The sequence below is a fragment of the Achroia grisella genome, unplaced genomic scaffold (assembly GCF_030625045.1).
Source record: "Achroia grisella isolate CSIRO2021 unplaced genomic scaffold, CSIRO_AGI_Agris_v1 utg204, whole genome shotgun sequence".
In the NCBI taxonomy this organism is placed as follows: Eukaryota; Metazoa; Arthropoda; class Insecta; order Lepidoptera; family Pyralidae; genus Achroia; species Achroia grisella.
This window is the reverse complement of record NW_026712703.1, coordinates 144,102-166,348: the sequence shown is the minus strand read 5'-3', so window position 1 is coordinate 166,348 and position 22,247 is coordinate 144,102. Positions and strand designations below refer to the sequence as shown.

Sequence of the window (22,247 nt, the reverse complement as noted above, 5' to 3'; positions counted from 1 at the left end):
GTTGATTCATTTATAGAAGGTGTATGTAAAGTATTTTCAATTACTGACAGAGGGACGGCAGACCTTGGATTATCTGTTGTAGTAGCAGCAGGTTGACTCATATTCTGAAAATTATAGAATATTTCCATCAAAAACAAATTTTACTCAGAATTGGTTGTGGATTGATTGTTAGAAGCGGGTTCGATTACTCACATGTTCCAAACATTTGTACTCATGAATATGGTTGTTTGTATCGGTCTGTGTGTTTTCTATGTACACCATGTATGTATTTACATTTAAAAAAATATAAGTATTTATATCAGTTGTTTAGTACCCATAACACAAGCTCTGCTTACCGTGGGACTAGATGGTGCTTTGTTAATTGTCCAGGATAATTTATTTATTTACATTATATTTTAGGAGACTCATCAGAGTAGATAAACATAATAAACTATTTATTTTTTCATTAACACTTAAAAAATTACATAGAATGAACAACAAGTACAGTATTGTATATGCTTGTTGTGTTGTTTACTCTTTCATATGAACTTAACATTAGTAGCATCCACAAGAAAGTGACCACTTCCAATATGAAAAGAATGTTATTGTACCTGATTTTCTATATCAGTAATATCAGGAACAGCAAATTTGTTAAGTTTTTGCCGTTGATTGTCATAAAATTGAGACGAATGAAAGTGTCTTCCGCACAAAACTTTGTTTTTATTATAGAGAGTCTTTAAGAACTCCAAAGAGCCCCAGTCTTCATTTGGCCAGCAATATTTAGCCCAAGCACGAGCTCTGCAAATAGAACAAATATTTATTATAATTATGTGTATACCGCTATTACAAAGCAAGCAGTATTAGGTATAAGAATACTATAATGTAAGTGCACCAGATTAATGTATGTATGTGCCTATTGTAAATATATAGGCACATAATGTTGCTATGCATATATTTAATTTTTTTTATATTTGCACTGCCAACAATTGTCTCTCCATATCTGTGGTTGACTGGTAGAAAACACAGCATGGTATTAAGTTCACCAAATATACTTTTATCTTCTGTACTGTGTGCATTAAAGTTATAACATATCAAACTATGGTGTTAAATAGGCATGCAATTTGATAATAATACACCTAAGTCATGGAGTAGCAAGTCATGTTATCATAGATAATCTGTACAACTGATCAACTTCTCCACTCTGTTCTATTTATGGAGAATTAATAATTTACAGGTATTTTATGTATCATGTTGCCATAGACCTGAGTGGTAATAAAACATATTTTGTAACTCACTTTGTAATATTTGCAGCTCCAGGATTTGGAAACCTATGGTAGGTCACAGTTACGTCTTCAGCGCGTGTTCTATGACACTTTGCACACTTTCTATAATTATTCCTGTTACTCATTGTTTAAAAATAAACATAGTATATATCAAAGTAAATCAAATAATCTAAATTATCCTAAAAAAAGTTTTATAGTAATAGTTGAAACGTCTTGTCGTAGAACACTAAAACTAAAAACGTCCTTTCACTATTATATTAAAACACTCAAATTCTAAGAAATTGTGGTAGAGATATCAGTTATTAAATGTGGAGAAAATAAATACCACTCAATAGCAGTAATGGCGGTTAAATGCAGACCGGAACCGGAAATCAGAAATAAATAAAACTTTTTGTTATCATAAAGAAGTTTCTTTTTTATTGAGTTGTTTTACGGCCCTGGAAACTTATAAAGAATTATTACGTATTATTGAAATTGCACACGATTTTTTTTTCCTAAAAGTATATATATTAATATTATCGTAAATTTTAATTTTATAAGGGTTGCCAATAAAAAATATAATGTCTAAGTAGTATTAGAAAATATTTTATAACTCACTTTGTAGGATTCGGAAATCTATGATATTTATAATATTTATTTCTGATAGTAATACTAATAATATCAACTAAACTGCCCTTAAATTTGAAATCTTCTACATTAGTTATAATTACTCGTTGCTATCAAGCATGTTATTACGTAATATTTGGTTATCTGTGGTACTATACTAAAAAAGAAATTTAATGAGTTTTTTGGCTAAAGGATAGTACACAAATATAGTAAATAAATACAAATCAATATAACAAAGGATGGAGGTTAAATGCCGACCGGAAATCAGATTTTTGTTTGTCATAAAGAACTGTTATTGTACCAATGTTACCATATTATGTATTGTTGTAATTACAGACTATTTTTATTTTCTAGAAGGGTATACATTAGCACACGCACACATGCTAATCTTTACATGTGTGCACATTCAAAAGTTGGTCTATTAAGAGGACCGACCCTGTACAGAACTGTCTAGAACACCAACAATCATTTATTGATTCTAGAATCTATAGTATTGTTTAGTATGCAATTGTATAGTTCTAGACTTGCTCTATAGAATATCTACCCAAGCCACGAAGGGATTGACACATTGTAAGTACTACATTTTCTTGTTTTTTACAATTGTAATTTCACAAATAGTCTTCATTGTCACTTTCTTATTATTTTGTGGCGTATCATAATGAGTAAATCTTAATACCTTTCAAATCGTAATAAGATCAAAATTTTCATTACATTAAATGAGATGAATTTATAAATATGAATACCTACAATTGGACTGTCTTGTATAATGTTATTGCCTAAAGCGTAAATGCAACGAGTCCAAACTAGCAACCGCATTTAGATTAGAGTAAGTTAAAATATTAATTATAGTAATTTATTTAATTAAACTAGATACTAACTAAATATGAACATTTATAATCTTGCATAATCATTTGAAATTATACTAATTAACTAAATTTGTTGAACATATTCAATATTTATATTCTGTCACAATATTTAAAGTTCATACATAATTTTTTTGTGTTGGGTATACGTAATATTATGAATGTGAAACCTTGTCTTTCTCTTTGCTTGATACCATTGACTCATAACTAAATGATTGAAAGAATGATAGTGAAATTTGACATGAATATAGATTGTATCATGAGTAAGAGTTGGTATTATAAGCGCTAGGGATTCCCCTTACTGAGGGGAATCCCCCTTGGGGGGTTGCGGTTCCTCATTGATTTTGAGGGGGACAGGTGAGCTTCATTCTGATCTAATAGTAATTAATACATATTATACATCAAAATAGTAATTATACATTTATTACAAAAATACAAATTATAGGTACAACATTTAAATAATAATATACAAAGACAACTTATCTATCATCATCATATCAGCTACTTAATAGGCTATTTGATTGATTTTGATAGATTGTTTTAAATGATGCGATGGTATATGATTAATACACCATGTATATTTCTGTGATATTTGCTGTATTTTCCCATAAAATATTGTGTTAAAGTTTAATTACAATATTCATACTAAAATAGCTGTTTCTGTAATGGCGGATGCTATATGTTCTGCATGACATTACAAGCTAGTAAACTAATGTACTGAATGTATACATTCAGTCCTGTAGCTTTTTTATTATCTTATGTATGTAGTCAGTATCCTAAGTGACTAAATAAATTTCAACTGTCTCATTTTCTTTAAATTTGCTGCAACACAAATGTGGCAAGCTAAGCTAAGCAAATCTAGCAACACAAATTTAACACTTTTAACAGCAGCATACATTTGTATTTGCACCTGGGCTTTACATTTTTAGATACAGAATATTTTTTTAAATATACATAGGTTTACTAGGACACTTTCTTTCTACAATGGCATCATTCTATAATGCCATTCTGCAAGCTTTAAGCTTCTCTATATCCATTTTAATTTCTTGACATTGATTTGTCATGAAAATGTGCAAAGAGTACTGCATAATACAAACATGTTTAAAGAATGCTGATATTTCAGCAGCTCACAGGTACAGCGTGTGACGTCACGCGAGGCGTAACCAATCACAGAGCGTTCTTATGGCTGAAGAAATTTAAAAAAATATTTGAATTTATTTTGTTTATTCTAAAAATCTGTAAACATTTTTGATTACAACAGAGATAAATATGTTTTTTATGTTATTTCTTAATAGGATGACCACATTTCGTAGCATATTTTTAATAGTATCAAATAGCCTTTTGTGATGAAAAATACTCAAAGTATTTTTACATACATTATGATGTGTAATACAATAAAAACTAAATTAAAATTGCAAAAAATTACACAAAAACTATTTTTGAAAAGTCTAAAACAAAGAACTTAATAAATAACAAAATGCTGAGCGGATATCAAAAATGTTTTGACTGTTTTCACGTATTCTAATTAAAATTTCAAAAATTAATGTCTAAAAAACTATGTCTTTCCGCAAGTTGAAATTTTAGGAGTAGACTAACAAAAATAAGAACTAACACACATAAAACTTTCAACTCTCTAATCAATTGTATATATTGTACAGTTGAGCTTTATTGATTGCATTTTAGGTTTTGTTTTAAACATTTAATTGGGGATAGAAACAACTTTATAAGTTGAATTATCTTAATAACATCATAAACGCGAAAGTTTTTGATGAAACTGTACAGTAATATAGCTTATGCATCAGAATAACACATCCTTATCCCTACTAATATTATAAATGCGAATGTAACTCTGTCTGTCTGTCTGTTTCGCTTTTACGCAAAAACTACTAAAACGATATAAATGAAATTTAGTATAGAGATAGTCTAGACCCTGAGAAAGGACATAGGCATTTTAATGCGAAAAAGGGTTTGTATGGGAGATGAACAATTGTTTATAAAGATAGGAAGCCAGAAAACTTGAACTTACTTTTTAGACTGTTGTTTTATTTTGAATAAATAAATAAGTATGACGTTTAGAGGTTTATGAGATGAAATGGAAATTCCTCATACGTTGTCTATTCCACATGGATGAAGTCACGGGCACGGCTAGGAGGCTATATTTTATATTGAAATTTGCCGCGGGTGAAATCGTAGGCACATATAGTATCTATGAATATACTAGTTTTAATTAAGTGTTGGTATTTTAACCTGCAAATGATTAAATGTAATTGTGCAAAAGACAGTGTTTGGCATATAAATAATTTTGATTAGGAAATATAAAATATTATAAATATAAAATTTAAATTAAAACTTCTGATTGTTGCAAGATTGATTTATTGTATTATATATTAACATTTGCATTCATTAATAGTTGTTTATAATGGTTTGAGTATTTTTGTGTATATTACATGTCCTATTTACAAAAAACGTGTAATTTTATCAGTGTTTAGTAACCATATTCAACTATGCTTAGTTTGGAACTAGATTGGACTGTGTAAATCGTTTTAGGTTATTATTATTATGTAATTTTGTGTAAAATTTATGTTGTAATATACAATAATATATCAAGACGATTCACACACTACTTCTAGTCCTAAGCTAAACAGAACTTGTGTTATACATACTGGGCAATCATTATAAATCATTATAAACCAGGCATTAAACTCAAAACCAACATAAGTAAGGTGCTGTGTAAAACTTAGTCTTGAATTTATATTTTCATTCTCTGAGGTATAGAAAGAGTTGTACTAAAATTAATATCTGAATGTTAGTAATAATTGTTAAAATCAACATTACGGGTGATATACTAAATTAAATATTGGTTTTTATATTTTTCAGATCTTATATATTTCCTTGGAATATACTAAATAATAAAAATGGGGCGAGGAGGTGAGTAATAGACAAGTCAAGCCTGTGAATTTTGTAAATTTTTTAATTCACTTTGAACTTTTTATTTATTATCATCTTTGAGCTTGTATTGTGTTATTATGTCTTATTCTATTACAAATAAACAATTTGTTTCATTTCATAAAAATAAACTTTAAAATATTTAATTTTGCAGGAAAGAAAAAAGGAGACAAGAAGAATAAGGAGACAGAAGACGTATCCACAACTGAAGCTCTTTCTACCTCTGACGTACCATCTACGTCTACCAGTACAATGGAAGTGGAGACAACAACCAAACCAACCGAACCTGAAGAAGATAATGATATTGGTTTAGGCGGGGGTAAAAAACGTAATCCACGTAAAAAGAAATCCACACAAGAAACTGCAGCATCTTTAACTGAAACTGGTAACCATTGTTTTATAGATCTAATATGTTCTGGTATAATATATATCATATATGGAATTACTGCATCACCAAGGTAGACTTTATGAAAATTGTGTGTAATTATGTTATTGCGCCGCTGTTGTAGATAGGTAACCACTTACCATCAGGTGGTTGCCAGTTTTAATTTTAATTACATAAGAAGAACCATAAATGTTACAGAGTATCAACTAAAATTCATATATGTGCCATCTCATAATGTATTAGTTACTTCTTTATATAGTAAGATGTTGAAGTTCTTGTACAGATTTTAAAATGTAGTGGATTGCCTGTGCCTATATTATAAAAATCACTAGGAATTTACGATCTAACTAAGGAACCTAATCTGAAATTTAGTTAGTGTTCATGGTAGTTTTTTTACAGTTTGTTAAATCTTCGTAAATAGATTTTTTCGGATTCATATTGCTACATCAAATAAAACATACATAAAACTTGATAAATTGTTATTTTATCAAAATGTTCACTTTATTTTGTAGGTAGTAAAGATCAGAAAATGACTGGGGAACTAGAAAAAAGTATGAGTTCATTAACGTTGAGCCAACCACCAACTTCTGGTAAACCATCAGAGGAGGAAATCAAACCGTCCGGACCTGATGAGGATACAGGTTTAGGATTAGGTTTGGGAGGTGGTAAAAAACGGAATCCACGAAAAAAAAAGAAAAATTTTGTACCCATTCCTATTACTATATCGACATCAACAGCAACAGCAACAGCAACGGCAGAAGTTCCAGTGATAGCGCAGGACTTGCCATCGCCATCAGTCTCTGAAGTACCCTTTGCAAGTTCACAGAAATCTCAAGCTTCTTCAGGATGGAGTAAACCTCAATTACAACCTCAAAGCAGCCAGCAGAGCTCCTCGGGTTATGGTGGAACATGGAGACAGCAACAGCCTACGCAGCCATCGTCACGACCACCTATACAACACTCAGAACGCACAAGTAAACCACAAAGACCCGTGGAACAGACTCCATACGCCTCAACTACAGGAGCCGGACCAGCTTTTCAAAGTTGTTTTAGAATACCGCATAAAATTATTACTAATGCGCCACAAGCGAAGTATCAATCAACTAAAGTGTTGACAAACTATCTCAAAATGAATATCGAACCTCGCAAAATTGTGAGTAATACAACTACATATTTTATATTATGCGATAATCAATGTTAAAATTGGCGATGTTTGAAAAATATCTTCTTTTCAGCACCGCTATGATGTGACATTTAGACCAGATAAAGTGAAAAAATTGATACCCAAAGCATTCATAATGGCCAAAAATTTGCGATTCCCAAAGGCAATTGTTGCATTTGATCAAATGAAGAATTGTTATACCTTGAATCCGTTTTCAGAGGTACCGGAGAATGAACGTTTAATTATTAAGGTATGTTAAACTATTCGATATTAAATTTGATAAGTTACGATTAATATAGATTTTTACAAAGAACCAAGATAGTTCAAGAAGTTCTCCATGTACAAACTGGATCAGTACATTAATATTTATGAATAGATTATTATTCTAATGTCTTTACTAACAGACAAATATTGATGTATATGTATTTATAACTATATGAAGCATATTACATATTATATGATGGTTACTTATAAAGATGATGCATTATTATAAGTAGATCGCTAATTTATGTTGTTGTATGTCTTAAAAATTTTCTAGTAATATTATTATCATCTCTATGATATTTTTAATAATAACACTGATCCTATCCTCCTATCGTAAAACTAGGCATTTACTATTTACCTATATATACCTACTATTATGTTTTAATAAACTTTTATTATATTTTAGGTGGAAGTAACTGATAATAATGGAAAAAAGGTTCCATTTGAGGTGTCCTTCAAACATACAGGAGTGGTCGATCTGGATAAAATAATACAGTAAGTAACATTGCTTTGTTTACCTTTGTGTGTAAGTTTTGTCACAGTGATACTGACAATTCTGAAATTCTGAAAATTCTGTTTAGAATAATAGGTTAAAGTTAATATTTCGTTTTCGCATATCAAACTTCATTAACATTAGAATCAGATCAGATAAACTAATAACCTGCTGTTTAATCATGAAAAATTGACTAATTTCAGAGATCTAAGATGTCAACATTATTATTCTTTAATTTTACGACATAACCTTTACGACCTGCTTCATCGGTTTAGGGTGTAACCCTTACGAAGCAAGCTGCTAAAATAGGTGGGACTAGAGTAATCACGCAGGAGACTTTTTACAGTGCCTCTAGCTATATGTGTTGGGCTTAGTTCTTATAATGATAACAGAAAGTAAAAAATATCACATACACATATTTAATATATGTATTTCAGGTACATGAAGACTGGTGGTACATCTTTGAACCCGCCCTCTGAAGCAATACAATGTGTGGACGTGATACTGAGACAAGGGACCTTGGAGTCATATGTCAAGGTATTATTTCTGCCATTTCACTAATCCAATCCCTGAATTAATCATAGGTAATTATTAGTATCTTAATAATCATAATGACACCACTATTAATAATTTGTGCTTCTGGTAGTATTAAGCATTATCTATAATTAATTCAGGGAACCCCCTTTTTGCATGATATGTTATGAGTATAACATGAGAAAGCGAGATTATCTGTCTATATGACATCAACTTTGAGTGTAGGGCTAAATATACATTTTTATCTGCCATATTGTGATAATATTCATAACCGTATTACTGGGCTAATTTATACTTTTTAATAACTTAATGGTATAATATAGTTCACAATTTGATAATAATTATGCATAATTTTACTAATATTATAAACGCGAAAGTTTATAATTATGAGTATGGATGGATGTTTGTTACTTTTTCACGAAGTTTCACGAATTCACAGTTTCACGAACGGATTTTGATGTAACTTTGATTATTGCACAAATTAATGTTAGTAAGTAGGTAAGTAGATTTACTGACCTTTGTTTTACTGGAAGGGTTCAAAGTGACCTAGCCTGCTGCCATATATAAGGCTGTACGATGCACACCATCATTTCCTCTGATATTGTACACGTCACTACACAACAACAACCACTACACTACTCGTATTTTTACTATCCACTTGTATTCTTTATGTATCCCCACAAAAAGAAGTCAGCCGGCGATAAAACACCTACGATACAGCTCACGCACAACACATAAATTCACAGCTTCTACAGTGTATTTCGTAATATTCAATATTACTTAAAGTAATTATTTTAAAAAGAATTTTACCACAAAACAATAACAAGTTGAAATAGTAACTAGTGTTGTGCAAAGTAACGTAATTCTAAATTAGTTTTTGATATAGTCGTGGTAGTAAGTGCATTTTAAGTGGTTATTACTAGTTATACTTTAAAAAACCATCGGAGGTGGTTTATAACCATGGCCAAGCTCCGTGCTTTTCGTATTGATATACCCTTTCCGTTATATCCTGTAGATAGTATTAAACATATTTATTTATAACATAGTATTATAGATTGTCTACTATCGGCGTCGTGGTGTACATAACACTTGACTCCCACATACTGCTAGGTGCTCCTCTCTCATTTATTTTTAAACATAAATTGTCTTTAATGTTTATATAACGATCTGTTCATCATGTATTTTTATTTTCTGTTTTACATCAGAGCGGCCGTCAGTTTTACAAGCGCCCCCTCAACCCAGTGGATCTGTCCGATGGCTTGGAGATGTGGACTGGATTGTTCCAATCCGCTATATTTACCAGCAGACCTTTTGTGAATATAGACGGTATGTAAACATAAAATGACTGTGTGGCAATTGAGCATATGGCAAATATCATTGAGTAAAATAAATTCGATTTGATTTGTGTAGGTTTGTTAGCGTTTGTAGAAATATCGAGTGAGTGTTGTATTTTCGTCACTAATTAAAGGGAATTTGTTGGAAATACTTGAAACGACAGTTTCAAAAGATTGGAGTTTGCGGCGAGTGGCTAGCATTCGGATGTGACGTTGCATGTATCCTATATTGGGCAGACTGACATAGTGTATATTTTTACTAAATGCATATGAAAGTATATACGATACTTACATATGAAAATTAATAGTAAAATTAATTGTATTTTGTTGGTTCTTGTTAATCTCTGATACAGCTGGCCCGATTGTGACGGTCTTTCACTCGCAGATAGCTAAAGTTATAAGGAGTAACTTAGGCTGCTTTTTTAGATGTTATTTATTTTATTTCCGGCTAGTTATTAATAATTTGATAATCTAATGAGTCTATTAACAAGTCTACGGCTCCTGTTGGATTACGGCGTCCGTGCTTTATAGGCATCACTTTTGTTATCATCGAATACTACATCGCAGATGGAACTCATTCTTGTTGTTTGTCTGAATGGCAATGTAGATTTTTTATTTATTTAGAATAGCAAACAATTTGACGCCCCGTCGGTGGTAAGCGGTATCCTTCGCCTTTTTACGTGTATAGTACCACAAATATTACATAGTCATGCGACACCGCCACTTATGCGTTGCGATTCTGGAGAACTAAGATGTCAAACCTCTATAACTGTAATTTGTCTACCTTAGTCACCTTAGTCAATCGAAACATACCTTACATGGCGGCAGAAATACGTAACACAGATACGAAACGACGGATTAACGAGTAAATGCCCAGCTATGATGAGGAGTATGGCTACTTTTATTTTAGAAAAATAATGTTAAATTCCACACGGACGAAGGCGCGAGTACAGCTAGTATATTATGCCTATTTAAACATTATCCTTTTTATACCGAGGTTGAATTGTTTGCCCATATTTTAACCATCATATAGGTACTGGTAGTTTTTGATATGTTATTAAAATTAATTAACGTGATCAATATACTTTGCTTTATTTCAGTTGTCCATAAAGGGTTCCCTAAAAGCCAACCCCTTCTAACAGCATTCATGAAGGACTTTGGTTTAAATCCAAATCAAAATTTGATGCAGAGAAATTGGGCTGTGTCGCCATTCAAAGATTTCATTCGTGGCCTAAAGGTGGGTTTTTTTAAATATACATAATGTTTAATAATGTACTGCATTAAGGCATCACATAATTTGTGTATGTAATAGATACGTACTTTAAATATTGTAATTCTTGTATATGTATCCAAATTAAGTTTTTAGTTTTGTGATTTTATTTAAAATATGTAAATGTCTTTCCATAGGAAATACAATTAATTATACAAGGTAAAATTAACTGATCTATATTTGATTAACGTTATATTTCAGGTAAAAAAAACAAAGAAATTAAATCGGTCAAACCTTTTTCACTTTTAGCAAGACAATAACAATATCTTACTTTACTAGGAAGGACAGGACAAAGAAATCTCGACAGGCCAAAATAATAGGCCACTAGTCCTTATTACCAACAATCCTCCATCGTTACATATAATGTATATGTTTATAAATAAGAGCAGTAATTGAGTATGTTTACCATATTCATGGTAAAAATTCTGCTTAGTTTGGGACTAGATGACGGTGCCTACTGTAGTATAACATTCTTTACATATGTAATAATTTTTTACTGAAGGTGGTAGCTGCAATAGGTGGGGACACCACAGCCGGCGGACAGAAGCGTGAGTTCGTATGCAACGGCACCGTGGGACCCGCTAATGAGGAGACTTTTGAATACACCGATCCGAACTCAGGAAGAAATACAAGAATGACGGTTGCTGATTTCTTTACTAAGATAAAGGGAGTCAGGTACATAATTTATTATCGACTTGTTTTTATGTTACTAGTGGTCTGCTCCGGCTTTAGTTGGGTCCTTATGATTTTGTGTTTTTTATTATATAAATATGTAAACACTACATATGTTATTTTGGAATAATGTACATTAAATAATATAGTTTAATAGGTTTAGAGATGTATTCCCTCGACCATGTCCTCCTCTCCTCATCTCCATACAAAATGTGTTGCTATGAAAATTTTCTACAATAACTAATTAAACTCAATGTTTCACACTAATATGTTTAAAACTAATATCAAGGATTCACACTAGTATGTTTTTCTTGAAATATAAACGAATTCGAAATATAAATTCAAAACATGTAATATATTTTAAATTTATATTTCGATTTCGTTTCAGTTTCATTAACAATTTCATTTTAAATTTAAATTTTAATATAAGCCATATTACATAAGGTAGCCATTGGGATTTATATGGGATTATTCTAGCGATCGTAAGCTGCACCGAACCGATATTGATGAAATTTCTGTGGAACTAATCTGGACGTATATCATATAAACGAACATAAAAAATAAAACCAAATAGACAATCTCCTCTTTTTTTAGGTAAGTTTAAGAAAATATTCTTTTACTAACTATATATTATGATTTTAGACTCCAATATCCAAACCTCAATTGTGTTTGGGTAGGATCGAAGAGTAAGACGATTTATTATCCAATGGAGTTACTGGAGGTATCATATGGACAGGTAACTATGAAAAATATAATATGGGTTAATTTTAATACATGATTATTTGCCTTTATGCCATTATGTAAGTTGCAATGCCAATATTAAGTAGTGTGTAAAATATATAATTTTTAAATTTTAATACCTTGTAACAATTGTAACCGTCCGATATAATTTTATTAAAAATTTTTGATACTATGTTTTAAGGCGAACAACAAACAGCTAACAGAGAAACAGTTAGCGACTATGGTAAAAGAGGCGGCTACCGCACCAAGTGACCGAAAACGCAAAATTGAAGAAGTCATAAGAAGTGTGAGTAAAATTATATAATCGTTTTTTGGATAATAATGGAATGGTGTGACCATGCAGTCGACAGTTCGTCTACTGTAGCAAGTTAACCAGTATGGTTTCGAAAGGGGATCACGGCGATGAATCTGTGAGACCACTAATCTCCATTAATAGCACCAAAGACACTGACAGAGAAAAAAAGCGACCACCTATTGCTCATTGTCGTGCAACATTATTGTACTCGCGAATATTAATAAATATAGATAAGGTTACCAACCAAAAAGGTTTAGATATTTTATGAAATGTAACATGCATAATAAATATTTGACGATATTGGCGATGGTTGCTAGGGAAGAGTGAAAGATGAAAAATGCCAAACAATTCAAAAACTTAATGATGTTTGTGTTACTATGTTATATTTTTATTACAGATGAATTACCCAAAAAATGAAAATTTCAAGAAATTTGGTTTAACAATAGATGATCAATTCCATTTAGTGGACGCCAAGATCCTTGCACCACCTCAATTAGAGGTAGCACCTGGAAGATCATTAACGCCAAGGTTCGTATGATAAAAATTTATTTACACTGTACAATAAATATGTATTGCTCCTTTTAACATTGTGTGTGTTTACACTTCAAACCCACACGGTGTAAAAATTAGAGGAGAGGTACAACCACGAGCAATGATAAGTAGGGTTATTGTTGAAAGCATAACGCTGGCCATCAAGTAGATAAGTCTATTTTAGAGCTAATTCATTCCACCCATTTAGATTTTGGAGTAAGCTACCTGTCGACGTTTTCTCTGGGCATAGGCTATTTCAAGAAAGCCATATATTTTTATTCCGCAAATATTCTATGTACAAAAGTTAGCCGTAAAGGAAAAAGCTGAAAAACTAACTGACTTTCATTTTAACTGAGCTGGTGAAACTAAACATTTTTTCAAAAGTACTGTAAAATAGAAAATTGTTTTATATCTATAATACTTTGCAATGTTTTTTTTTAATCTAATTGGAATGGCAAACAAGTTAACGATTCACGTCGTTGTAAGTCAGAGGTAGCCAACTTGATTAGATCCAAGATCTCCTGTTTCCTATTGGAACCCTGTGTGATCTACCAATTACATACTTATTGAAATCTTAATGAAACAGCATAGTACAGTACACAATCATTTAGTATTTTTTTAATTTTATTAAGAGAGAAGACATAATTGTGAAAATTATTGCGTCGCATAGACAACGCATGTGTGGTGTAAATTTGAAAAAAAAAAATGGTGGAATGATCCAACATTTTTTTTTTCAAATTTACACTTTGATTCATGAGTTTTGGCTTGGTATAGCCGTTACAACTAATCTACCATATATGAGCACTATAGAGTACTTTGTTCTTGATACATTGAAAAATTTAACCTTTGAATTATTTAAACACGCATTTATATTCGTATGCATTGTAGTAAAAGACGGTTATTTCAATGTTACATACAGACACTCCAATTTTATGTATATGTGTAGATAAAAACACATCTTAATAGTAGTAATGTGACTATGTACCTAATGGTTTATATGTTAGTACGAGGTCTCTTGCTCTAATTAATAAAAGTTATTATATTATTACGATGCAGAAAAGGCGCTTGGCAAACAAATGGTCTCTTGAAAGCGAGTTCTTGGAAAAAATTGGCGCGTAATAAGTTTGGTGAGTGTTTTCTATTTACTTTTTTGTCTGTCAAATTTTATTTTTTAAGTTTTAACAAATGGTCTCATATTTGTATGTAGACTTGTTTGCTATGCCAATACATTAAAAAAAAGAGATTTTTATATTAATTCGAAATATCAAGCATTTTTAGTATCAGATGTCACACCTACTGAGTTCAAATTATCATACGTAGAAATTAAAGATATTAATATCCTTTAAGCTTCATCGCAGTAGATATTTTAGGATTTTTTTTCTACGACCAGTAAATATTTAGAGCTTCAAGTTTTTTATCATTTATTAACAATATTGGACAGATAAATATAAAATTTCCAGAACGTAATAAGTTTGGTGAGTGTTTTCTATTTACTTTTTTGTCTGTAACATCGCCTGCTGGTTTAGAAAATGTAAACATTGGATATTTTATTTTTTAAGTTTTAACTGTAAAACTAGTAACTTTCTATTCTATAGGCAAACTTAGTCTGATTGTCATATTTGTATGTTAGAAACTTTAAAATATCAACTGCTAATCGCCATGCCTGGTCCATAGAGTATTCCTTCCTCTTCCTCGTGAAAAAAAGCAGATTGTTCAGATTTTATATTAATTCGAGTAGGAAATATCACATTAATATCAAGCATTTTTATCCTATTTGTATCATATGTTATGTCACACCTACTATCGCGCAGGCGGGGTTAAAATACCAACTTATACAAATTATCATACGTAGAAATTAAAGATATTAATATCCTTTAATGTACGAGACTGACTGCCTTTACCTTCTTTATATTTTTGTGCAGATGATGAAAGTAGCAGGAGAAATGGGAATGACAGCCTCAAGACCTGAGATGACACAATTCAATGGAACAATGAGAGATTTGCAATATATCTTTGTCACTGCTTTGAAAAAGGGAATTAAATTCCTATTTGTGATTGTCGGAACACGTGCGCGTGATTTATATCATAAGGTGATTTATAATTATTCTGTCAAATTTTCCATTTAGTTGTATTTCTTAACTTTAAAAGAGGAACGATATTCAAAATGCAAAATCAAAAAATATCTTTATTCATGTAGGTCTATTACACTCTTATGATATGTCAAAATCTACCATCAGTTCGGAGTGCATTCGAGCTAAGAAGAACAGACAAGAAACTTACTCTTACTCTTTTCAAATAAGCTTGTACATGTTTACAAAAATACAGATTCAGTTGTAAATACAAATTTGTGAGAATAGAATAGAATACATTCGACAATCATCGGAAGTAAGGCGGTAGCGGAAACCGCTAGACCAGCTCAGATAGCCAGTCGTCTATCTATAAACTCTATAATCATGAATATTTAAATAAAGTAATGTTTTTTATTAGGTCAAGAGAACAGCGGAAAGAGAAGTTGGTATTCTGACGCAGTGCGTAAAAGAATTCACAATGAATCGTCGTATGAACGCGCAAACTGCACGCAATATACTTCTAAAGGTATGGTAACTGTACCATTTTTATTATTTTCTGCATATAATAAAATATCAATAATTTAAAAAATACCGATTTTATATTCATACGGTTTTCTCGGGATCTTAAATATTTAATTAATCATATTTGTCTTTTATATTTTAGATAATGGTTTGGTATTTTAATAATCATTTGTAATTGTTGTTAGGTCAATTCTAAATTGATGGGTATTAACCACGCGCTAGACACCAGCTCCTTACCTCGATGTTTGAGCGGCGGTGATGTTATGGTAGTCGGTGCTGACGTTACACATCCTTCACCCGATCAGGTAGATTATATTTTTTATTTTCATACGGCATTCATATTTGAAGTTACGATCTTTCCATTCCGGTCACTACGCTCTTGAAAAAAGAAAGCTGTTAAAGATTACCTGGTTTAATATTGAATTGGTTAGCATCTGCTATTTACCTGGCTAATATTTCACTGACTGTGAAAATTACAGAATCAACATGATTTTGTTAAGGGCGTGATATAGCACATACTGTAGGTAAATTTATTTATTAATTATTATAAATAAATTTACCTACAGTATGTGCTGGGATTGTGACAATTTATTTATCGGTTTAAAGTAGTTACTTATTGTTACATAAAATTATTAGTTTTATGGCATATAATACAATAATCATTTATCAACTGATTAAATTTTGAATCCTTCTAATTGAAATTAATATTCAAAATGTTGTAGTTTGAGAGGATTGCTTCAATATTTTCTACTCTTTCACGCAAAAACTACTAGACATATTCGAATAAAATTGGTTTGGTACACAGATAGATCATAACCTGGATTATAATATAAGATACTTTTTAACTGAAATTGGTTAACAAGTAGAATGAGTAAAACGGAGTTCTTTATTATTTCAGTCGTCCGTACCAAGTATTGCTGCTGTGACAGCCTCAATAGATCCGAAGTGTTATCAATACAATATTGAATTGAGTATTCAAACTCCAAAGGTAAGGTTTTTTTTTATTGTTGTTGATGAATGATGCCCTCTAATATTACGGTATACGCTGGTGGGACTCCAGTGGAGGATGATATAATGAGAATGTAGTTAGGTCAGTCAGTCCGTTGTGGCTAAATTCACCACGAATTAAGTGCAATGATTCTCAGAGGAGACCGGGTGGAGGTTCACCTGATATTGGTGACAGTGAGACCGCTAAACCCAATTACTGACGATTATGTTTTAGATAGATATAATGTCTATATATAATCTTAACTGTAATGTTTTAGACACATAAAATAAATGACTAAAACATTACAGTTAATATATATAATTAATTTTATTGTAATCCATTTATATGTTAGGTAAAATAAGTTTTTTTATTATGGAATGGTGAAAAGCCTATAGTTTAGAGAAGTGTTTCTCAACCTTAGTAGGAATCATGTATTGGCGTATATTATATCTTTACCGAATGATAACGACTACCAATTTCAGATGAGAATTTTTTCTTTATTTTTAGGTTTAGTGGTACTAATTTTCTTAATTGATTTATTTGGTAGTCTTTATTGCAAGTTAATATATATTTTCGATTGAAGTAAATTATTCTTAATGTTATAGCTTGCGATATGTTCAGTCAGTTGTCAAAATTAAACGAGGGCTCGTTTTTTTTTATATCCTTTTATAAGATTTTTTATTCTTGGATGATAATGAATAAATATACTGATGATAATAAATTAAATTTACGCTGCTGGGGCACCAGTGGAGGATGATAAGATAAGGTCAGCTCAGTTAGCCCATCGTGACAAACTCTCCAAGAATTTATCACGATGATTTCCAGGGGGATCCGCGTGGAGGTTAACCTAACAAGGCACATTGCTAGTAATTTGTGAATAACATTTTTGTTGGAATAATATTTTAAATGATTACACTAAATACGAGGGTAAAATTTGTGCCTTACAGCGAGAAATGATTATGCAGTTTGAAGATATGATGGTGGATCATCTGAAGGTATACAAACAAAAGCAGAACAAGTTGCCTAGAAAGATATATGTTTTCCGCGATGGTGTTTCAGAGGGACAGTTTGCACAGGTACTAATAAAAAATAAGGCATTTTTCTAAACATTATAAAATGTGGGATAGAAATACGAAATCGATAAAAATTTCGTATTTTTTTGTATATTGTAGAAGTTTCTTACTAGGAATATTGGGTACAAAATGGAAAAATGTGAAAACCTATTTCAACTTTGCGCGTTTGGTAGCTCGCTCATTCACTAAGACATGACAATCTCTGTCGGGTATTTAATAAAGTAGTTAAAGCTATGCCAGAAATTACTTTATTCAAAATTGTGTTCGGCCTGGTACGCCTAATTTTAATATAATAATTATATTTTTGCATTTTATTTATCTAACTTATAACATTTAAAAAGAAGCAATATATAACAATTGTAGTTAGTTCTGGGTAACCAAATGGTAGAAATTTGCGTAATATAATATGAGGACTCTGATAACAAAAACCTGTGCTATAGGTATCAGTAACTAGCTGTCTTGTAACATGTAATGGAAATTAAATTGGTTAGTTGTGTTGCTGTAAATATTTAAAGGTATGTGTGGTAAGGTATTATTGAACATGTTTGATTTATTTATTAAAATTTCCAGGTGATGGCTAGTGAGCTCACAGCAGTACACAATGCATATCAGAGGATGACTGGAAATCCAAATATGAAGCCTGAAGTACTATTTTTACTCGTTCAGAAACGACATCACACGAGGTAACCATTGTATGAGATTCTGTCTTTGATGTATCGTTGTTGGATCAAGTAAATAGTACAAAAAGTAACTGTTAATTCTATTTAATAAAATATTAATTAATAATATACGTCATATGAATCAAACCTTACAGTCTACTCTAATACACTTTGTATTTGAATATACATAATTTGTGAGCGTTGACATCAAACCTCTCCTAAACAGCAGGGCCGATTTTGATTAAATTTTGTGTGTATATTTCAACGGGTTAACAGTTTGCACAACACAAATGAGAACCGGTAGAGGTGGCATTGCTGTCGGTATGTAACCAAATAGGATTTGCTAAACAATTGATGTTACGTAATTTTGGTGCAGTGCTTTCATTGCCCAGCTAGAAATAATAAAGCGGGCTGTTAGTAACTTATAGATTTTTATTCTTTTCAGATTGTTTGTACCAAATAGCCCCCAAAACGTGGAGCCTGGCACAGTGGTTGACAAAGAAATTGTTCATGCAACTGAATTGGACTTTTATTTGGTGAGTATTACTTAAATATATATGTTACCATTGTTTATGTAATTAAAATGGCAACCAGTCGTCTGTCCACGTACTTTTTATTAAATAGAGTTAGATGTAGCTTGGAAGTTTAATGTTGAATATTATATTAAGCTTATATTAAGAGTACTATATATAAGAAGCAAGTTCTTTTTGATAAACGCCATTCGGCCTCCGCTGGTAATGAAGTGGCCTAACTTCATACTCATACTATCTCTATTACCGGTGTTCTACTATACCATTACCATAGGTGGGTACGCCAATCTACTAATATATAGATATATTCTTTAATATCACAGGAGTAAAAAATAATTTATTAGGTATCGTACTCCACGTATGGCGTGATTTCAATTTACATTTGCTCTATGGATTTGCTAACTTTATTTTCCAGGTATCTCACCAGGCTATAAAGGGCACAGCCCGTCCGACCCGCTATCACGCAGTGTGTAATGATGGAAAGATCCCCTCCGACGAAGTCGAGCAACTGACATACTACTTATGTCACTTGTACTCGCGCTGTATGCGGGCCGTGTCCTACCCCACGCCGACTTACTACGCTCATTTGGCGTGCCTCCGTGCGAAATCTCTCACACAGTACGTATGGATTTTATGAATAACCACTTTATAACTCGTCCTTACATCCATAGATTACAATTCCTATGGATATTTTAATCTTGACCTAACTGATCGGTGACTGACTAACCTCAAATGATTTATCAAGTCGAAAATAACTTTCATCAAGTAATAAAGTGGAAATTTGACAAATCGGTATATTCATAGAAACTGGTCTGCAGTATTCACACAAAATCTTATAAACTCTTCTAAAAAGTCTTATAAAATTGTATATATTTTTTAAATTAACCATATGCAAGTTTTTTGCTCATTCTTGTGCTCAGTCTGCTTTTCGAATAAGTGGTTAAATAAAAAAATAATATTAAAAATGCCTGTATTAGAGTTCTGTGAATAAAGAATTAAGTTTATTTCTATTGCTTATTCAGTCAGCCTAAGTTACTACCACACTTTGCTGACAATATAACGGCTGTTTACTAACCTGTTTGAGACCGAATTACAACAACTGTTATACGAATATTAAACAAGCTGGCGATCTTCATAGGTTGAAAATCGTAACTGTTACGTAATCATTGAAAAATCGTACCTATATCAATAGATTTAAAGTTATTTTTTCTCATTTACAGTGGTGAGCGATATAATAACAATGAATTAGAGAGGCGTCCACAGCGTTTGCATGTTATGGACAGCATACTGCAATTAAGTCGTATGTTCTTCGTATAATTGAATAAAAGGATCAAGATTCTACTATATACCATATACATTTAATTTTTTAATTAATCTGCTTTTGCGAGATATTGCTTTATATAATTTTAATGTATCATGTATTTTATTCTGTATGTTGATGTATTATTTTTCGTTAGAGATATAATTGTACATTAGCAAACAACTTCAATAGAGGTTTGATACTATCTGGCAGGGATGCCAAAGCACATAGATTCATCGTAATATTTGATCTTGATACGATGACATTTTTATTGTTGTACAAGTTTGTGTGAGATTATATCCTACAAAAATCAGATAATGCTACGCATCTACTACCACCTCCGATCGATTCCCCATCCAATTCAAACGGGGATCGATATTATGACGGCCCGACCCGAGGTTCGAACCCCTAGTGGTGCCCTCAGACTAAAGTCGTATCCGTCAGGCGGGAGTTGGCCTTCAGCCGCTCCATAAGTCCTTCCGCGGGTTTGGAGTGCCATCTGCACTCGCCCCCTATCGTCCGGTGAAGCTGTAAAGGCCAATTGCGGCCAACACCATTAGAATAGTCCGAAAAAAAAAGCTACGCACATGCTTGTCTCTATGGTTACGTTCATTTTGTTTACTTAATTCTTGTTCATAAAAAAAGATTATGTCCATTGATTTTATATAAATAATTTTTAATTTAATTGTACGTATTATACTATGATATTATAAAGTTTTTTATTCTGTTATATACAATAATCTATGACCGAATTATAATCATATTTGTATTAATAACCATTAAATCTACCTATACAGTATTATTGTTTAATTTTTTCCATTTTCCTTGTGTCCGAATCCTTGTAAATTGTAGCAAATTAAACTAGCGACCTGTCCCGGCTTAGCACGGATGCATTATAAATCATTGAATTTCTCAACTTGTTCTATAGTACATATACACCTTCTTCTTGAATAACTTTATCTATAGCTAAAAACTGCATTAAAATCTGTTGTGTAATTTAAAAGATATAACCGAACATACCGCGGCGTCGACTTTGTTTTATACAATGTAAAGAAGTCAACTGAGTTATTATAAAGAGAGCGCCGAGTTTCTTATAAGGAAAGCAAATACTGTAAGCACTACGCAGATTTGAGAAGTTCACAGGTTGTAAGCTACATTATTACAGAATTTCTATAAAATACAATGTTCTGAAAAAAAAATGAGCGCCTGGGCAAGGCCGGGCGGACAACTGTTACCAAAATAAGTTAAAAGTATTTTGAATAGTTACCAAGAGACATGAGTTTAATAACGAATCAGTTCAAATTGAGTATTTTTTACATTATATTTTTATATTTATTACATCTATGATGTAGGTTGGTACTTGTGGTGTAGGTGTAGGTTGGCCATATGGCCAACCTACACCTACACCACAAGCAACTTATACGTGCAAATATATATATATTTGCACGTATAAGTTGCTTGGTACCATATGAATGTACCTATGTATTCGCTTCCGTTTAAATTTATATAAGGATATTGCAAACTGTTGCTCCATTTATTTTAATGGATGATAATAAAATAGTGCATACGATTGTGCTTACAATACCACAGGCGAAACATTAGAGGATGATGATAAAATGAAGGTGAAGTCATGGTGAAGGCAAATTCACCAGGAATTTATTACAAAGGTCAACCCGACATGACTGATAGTATATTGTTAGCATTAGGGTCATCAGTCCACATTACTAACAATCCCCTTTCATCCCTGT

At 31.7% G+C, this 22,247-nt stretch overlaps 1 protein-coding gene across 1 annotated transcript; it reads left to right on the top strand.

Annotated features, from left to right (window-relative positions):
* The first annotated feature begins 2,315 nt into the window (after positions 1-2,315).
* Positions 2,316-21,298, top strand: LOC131842013 (protein argonaute-2-like). Its single transcript, XM_059190445.1, has 24 exons — positions 2,316-2,438; positions 5,609-5,659; positions 5,832-6,062; positions 6,575-7,215; positions 7,298-7,474; positions 7,895-7,983; positions 8,419-8,518; positions 9,721-9,841; positions 10,950-11,086; positions 11,622-11,794; positions 12,434-12,527; positions 12,714-12,818; positions 13,225-13,355; positions 14,415-14,469; positions 14,819-14,833; positions 15,281-15,448; positions 15,846-15,953; positions 16,135-16,254; positions 16,848-16,937; positions 17,885-18,013; positions 18,581-18,693; positions 19,115-19,205; positions 19,615-19,817; positions 20,420-21,298. Exons 2-24 carry the CDS (start codon positions 5,647-5,649, stop codon positions 20,514-20,516), a joined length of 3,201 nt encoding a protein of 1,066 aa, XP_059046428.1. The 5' UTR covers positions 2,316-2,438; positions 5,609-5,646; the 3' UTR covers positions 20,517-21,298.
* Positions 21,299-22,247: the final 949 nt, after the last annotated feature.

Excerpts from the sequence above, each read along its gene's own strand:
- LOC131842013 (XM_059190445.1), top strand. Across the intron at positions 12,819-13,224 it reads TTGAAGAAGTCATAAGAAGT|ATGAATTACCCAAAAAATGA; the intron begins GTGAGTAAAATT and ends TTTTTATTACAG. Across the intron at positions 15,449-15,845 it reads CGCGTGATTTATATCATAAG|GTCAAGAGAACAGCGGAAAG; the intron begins GTGATTTATAAT and ends GTTTTTTATTAG.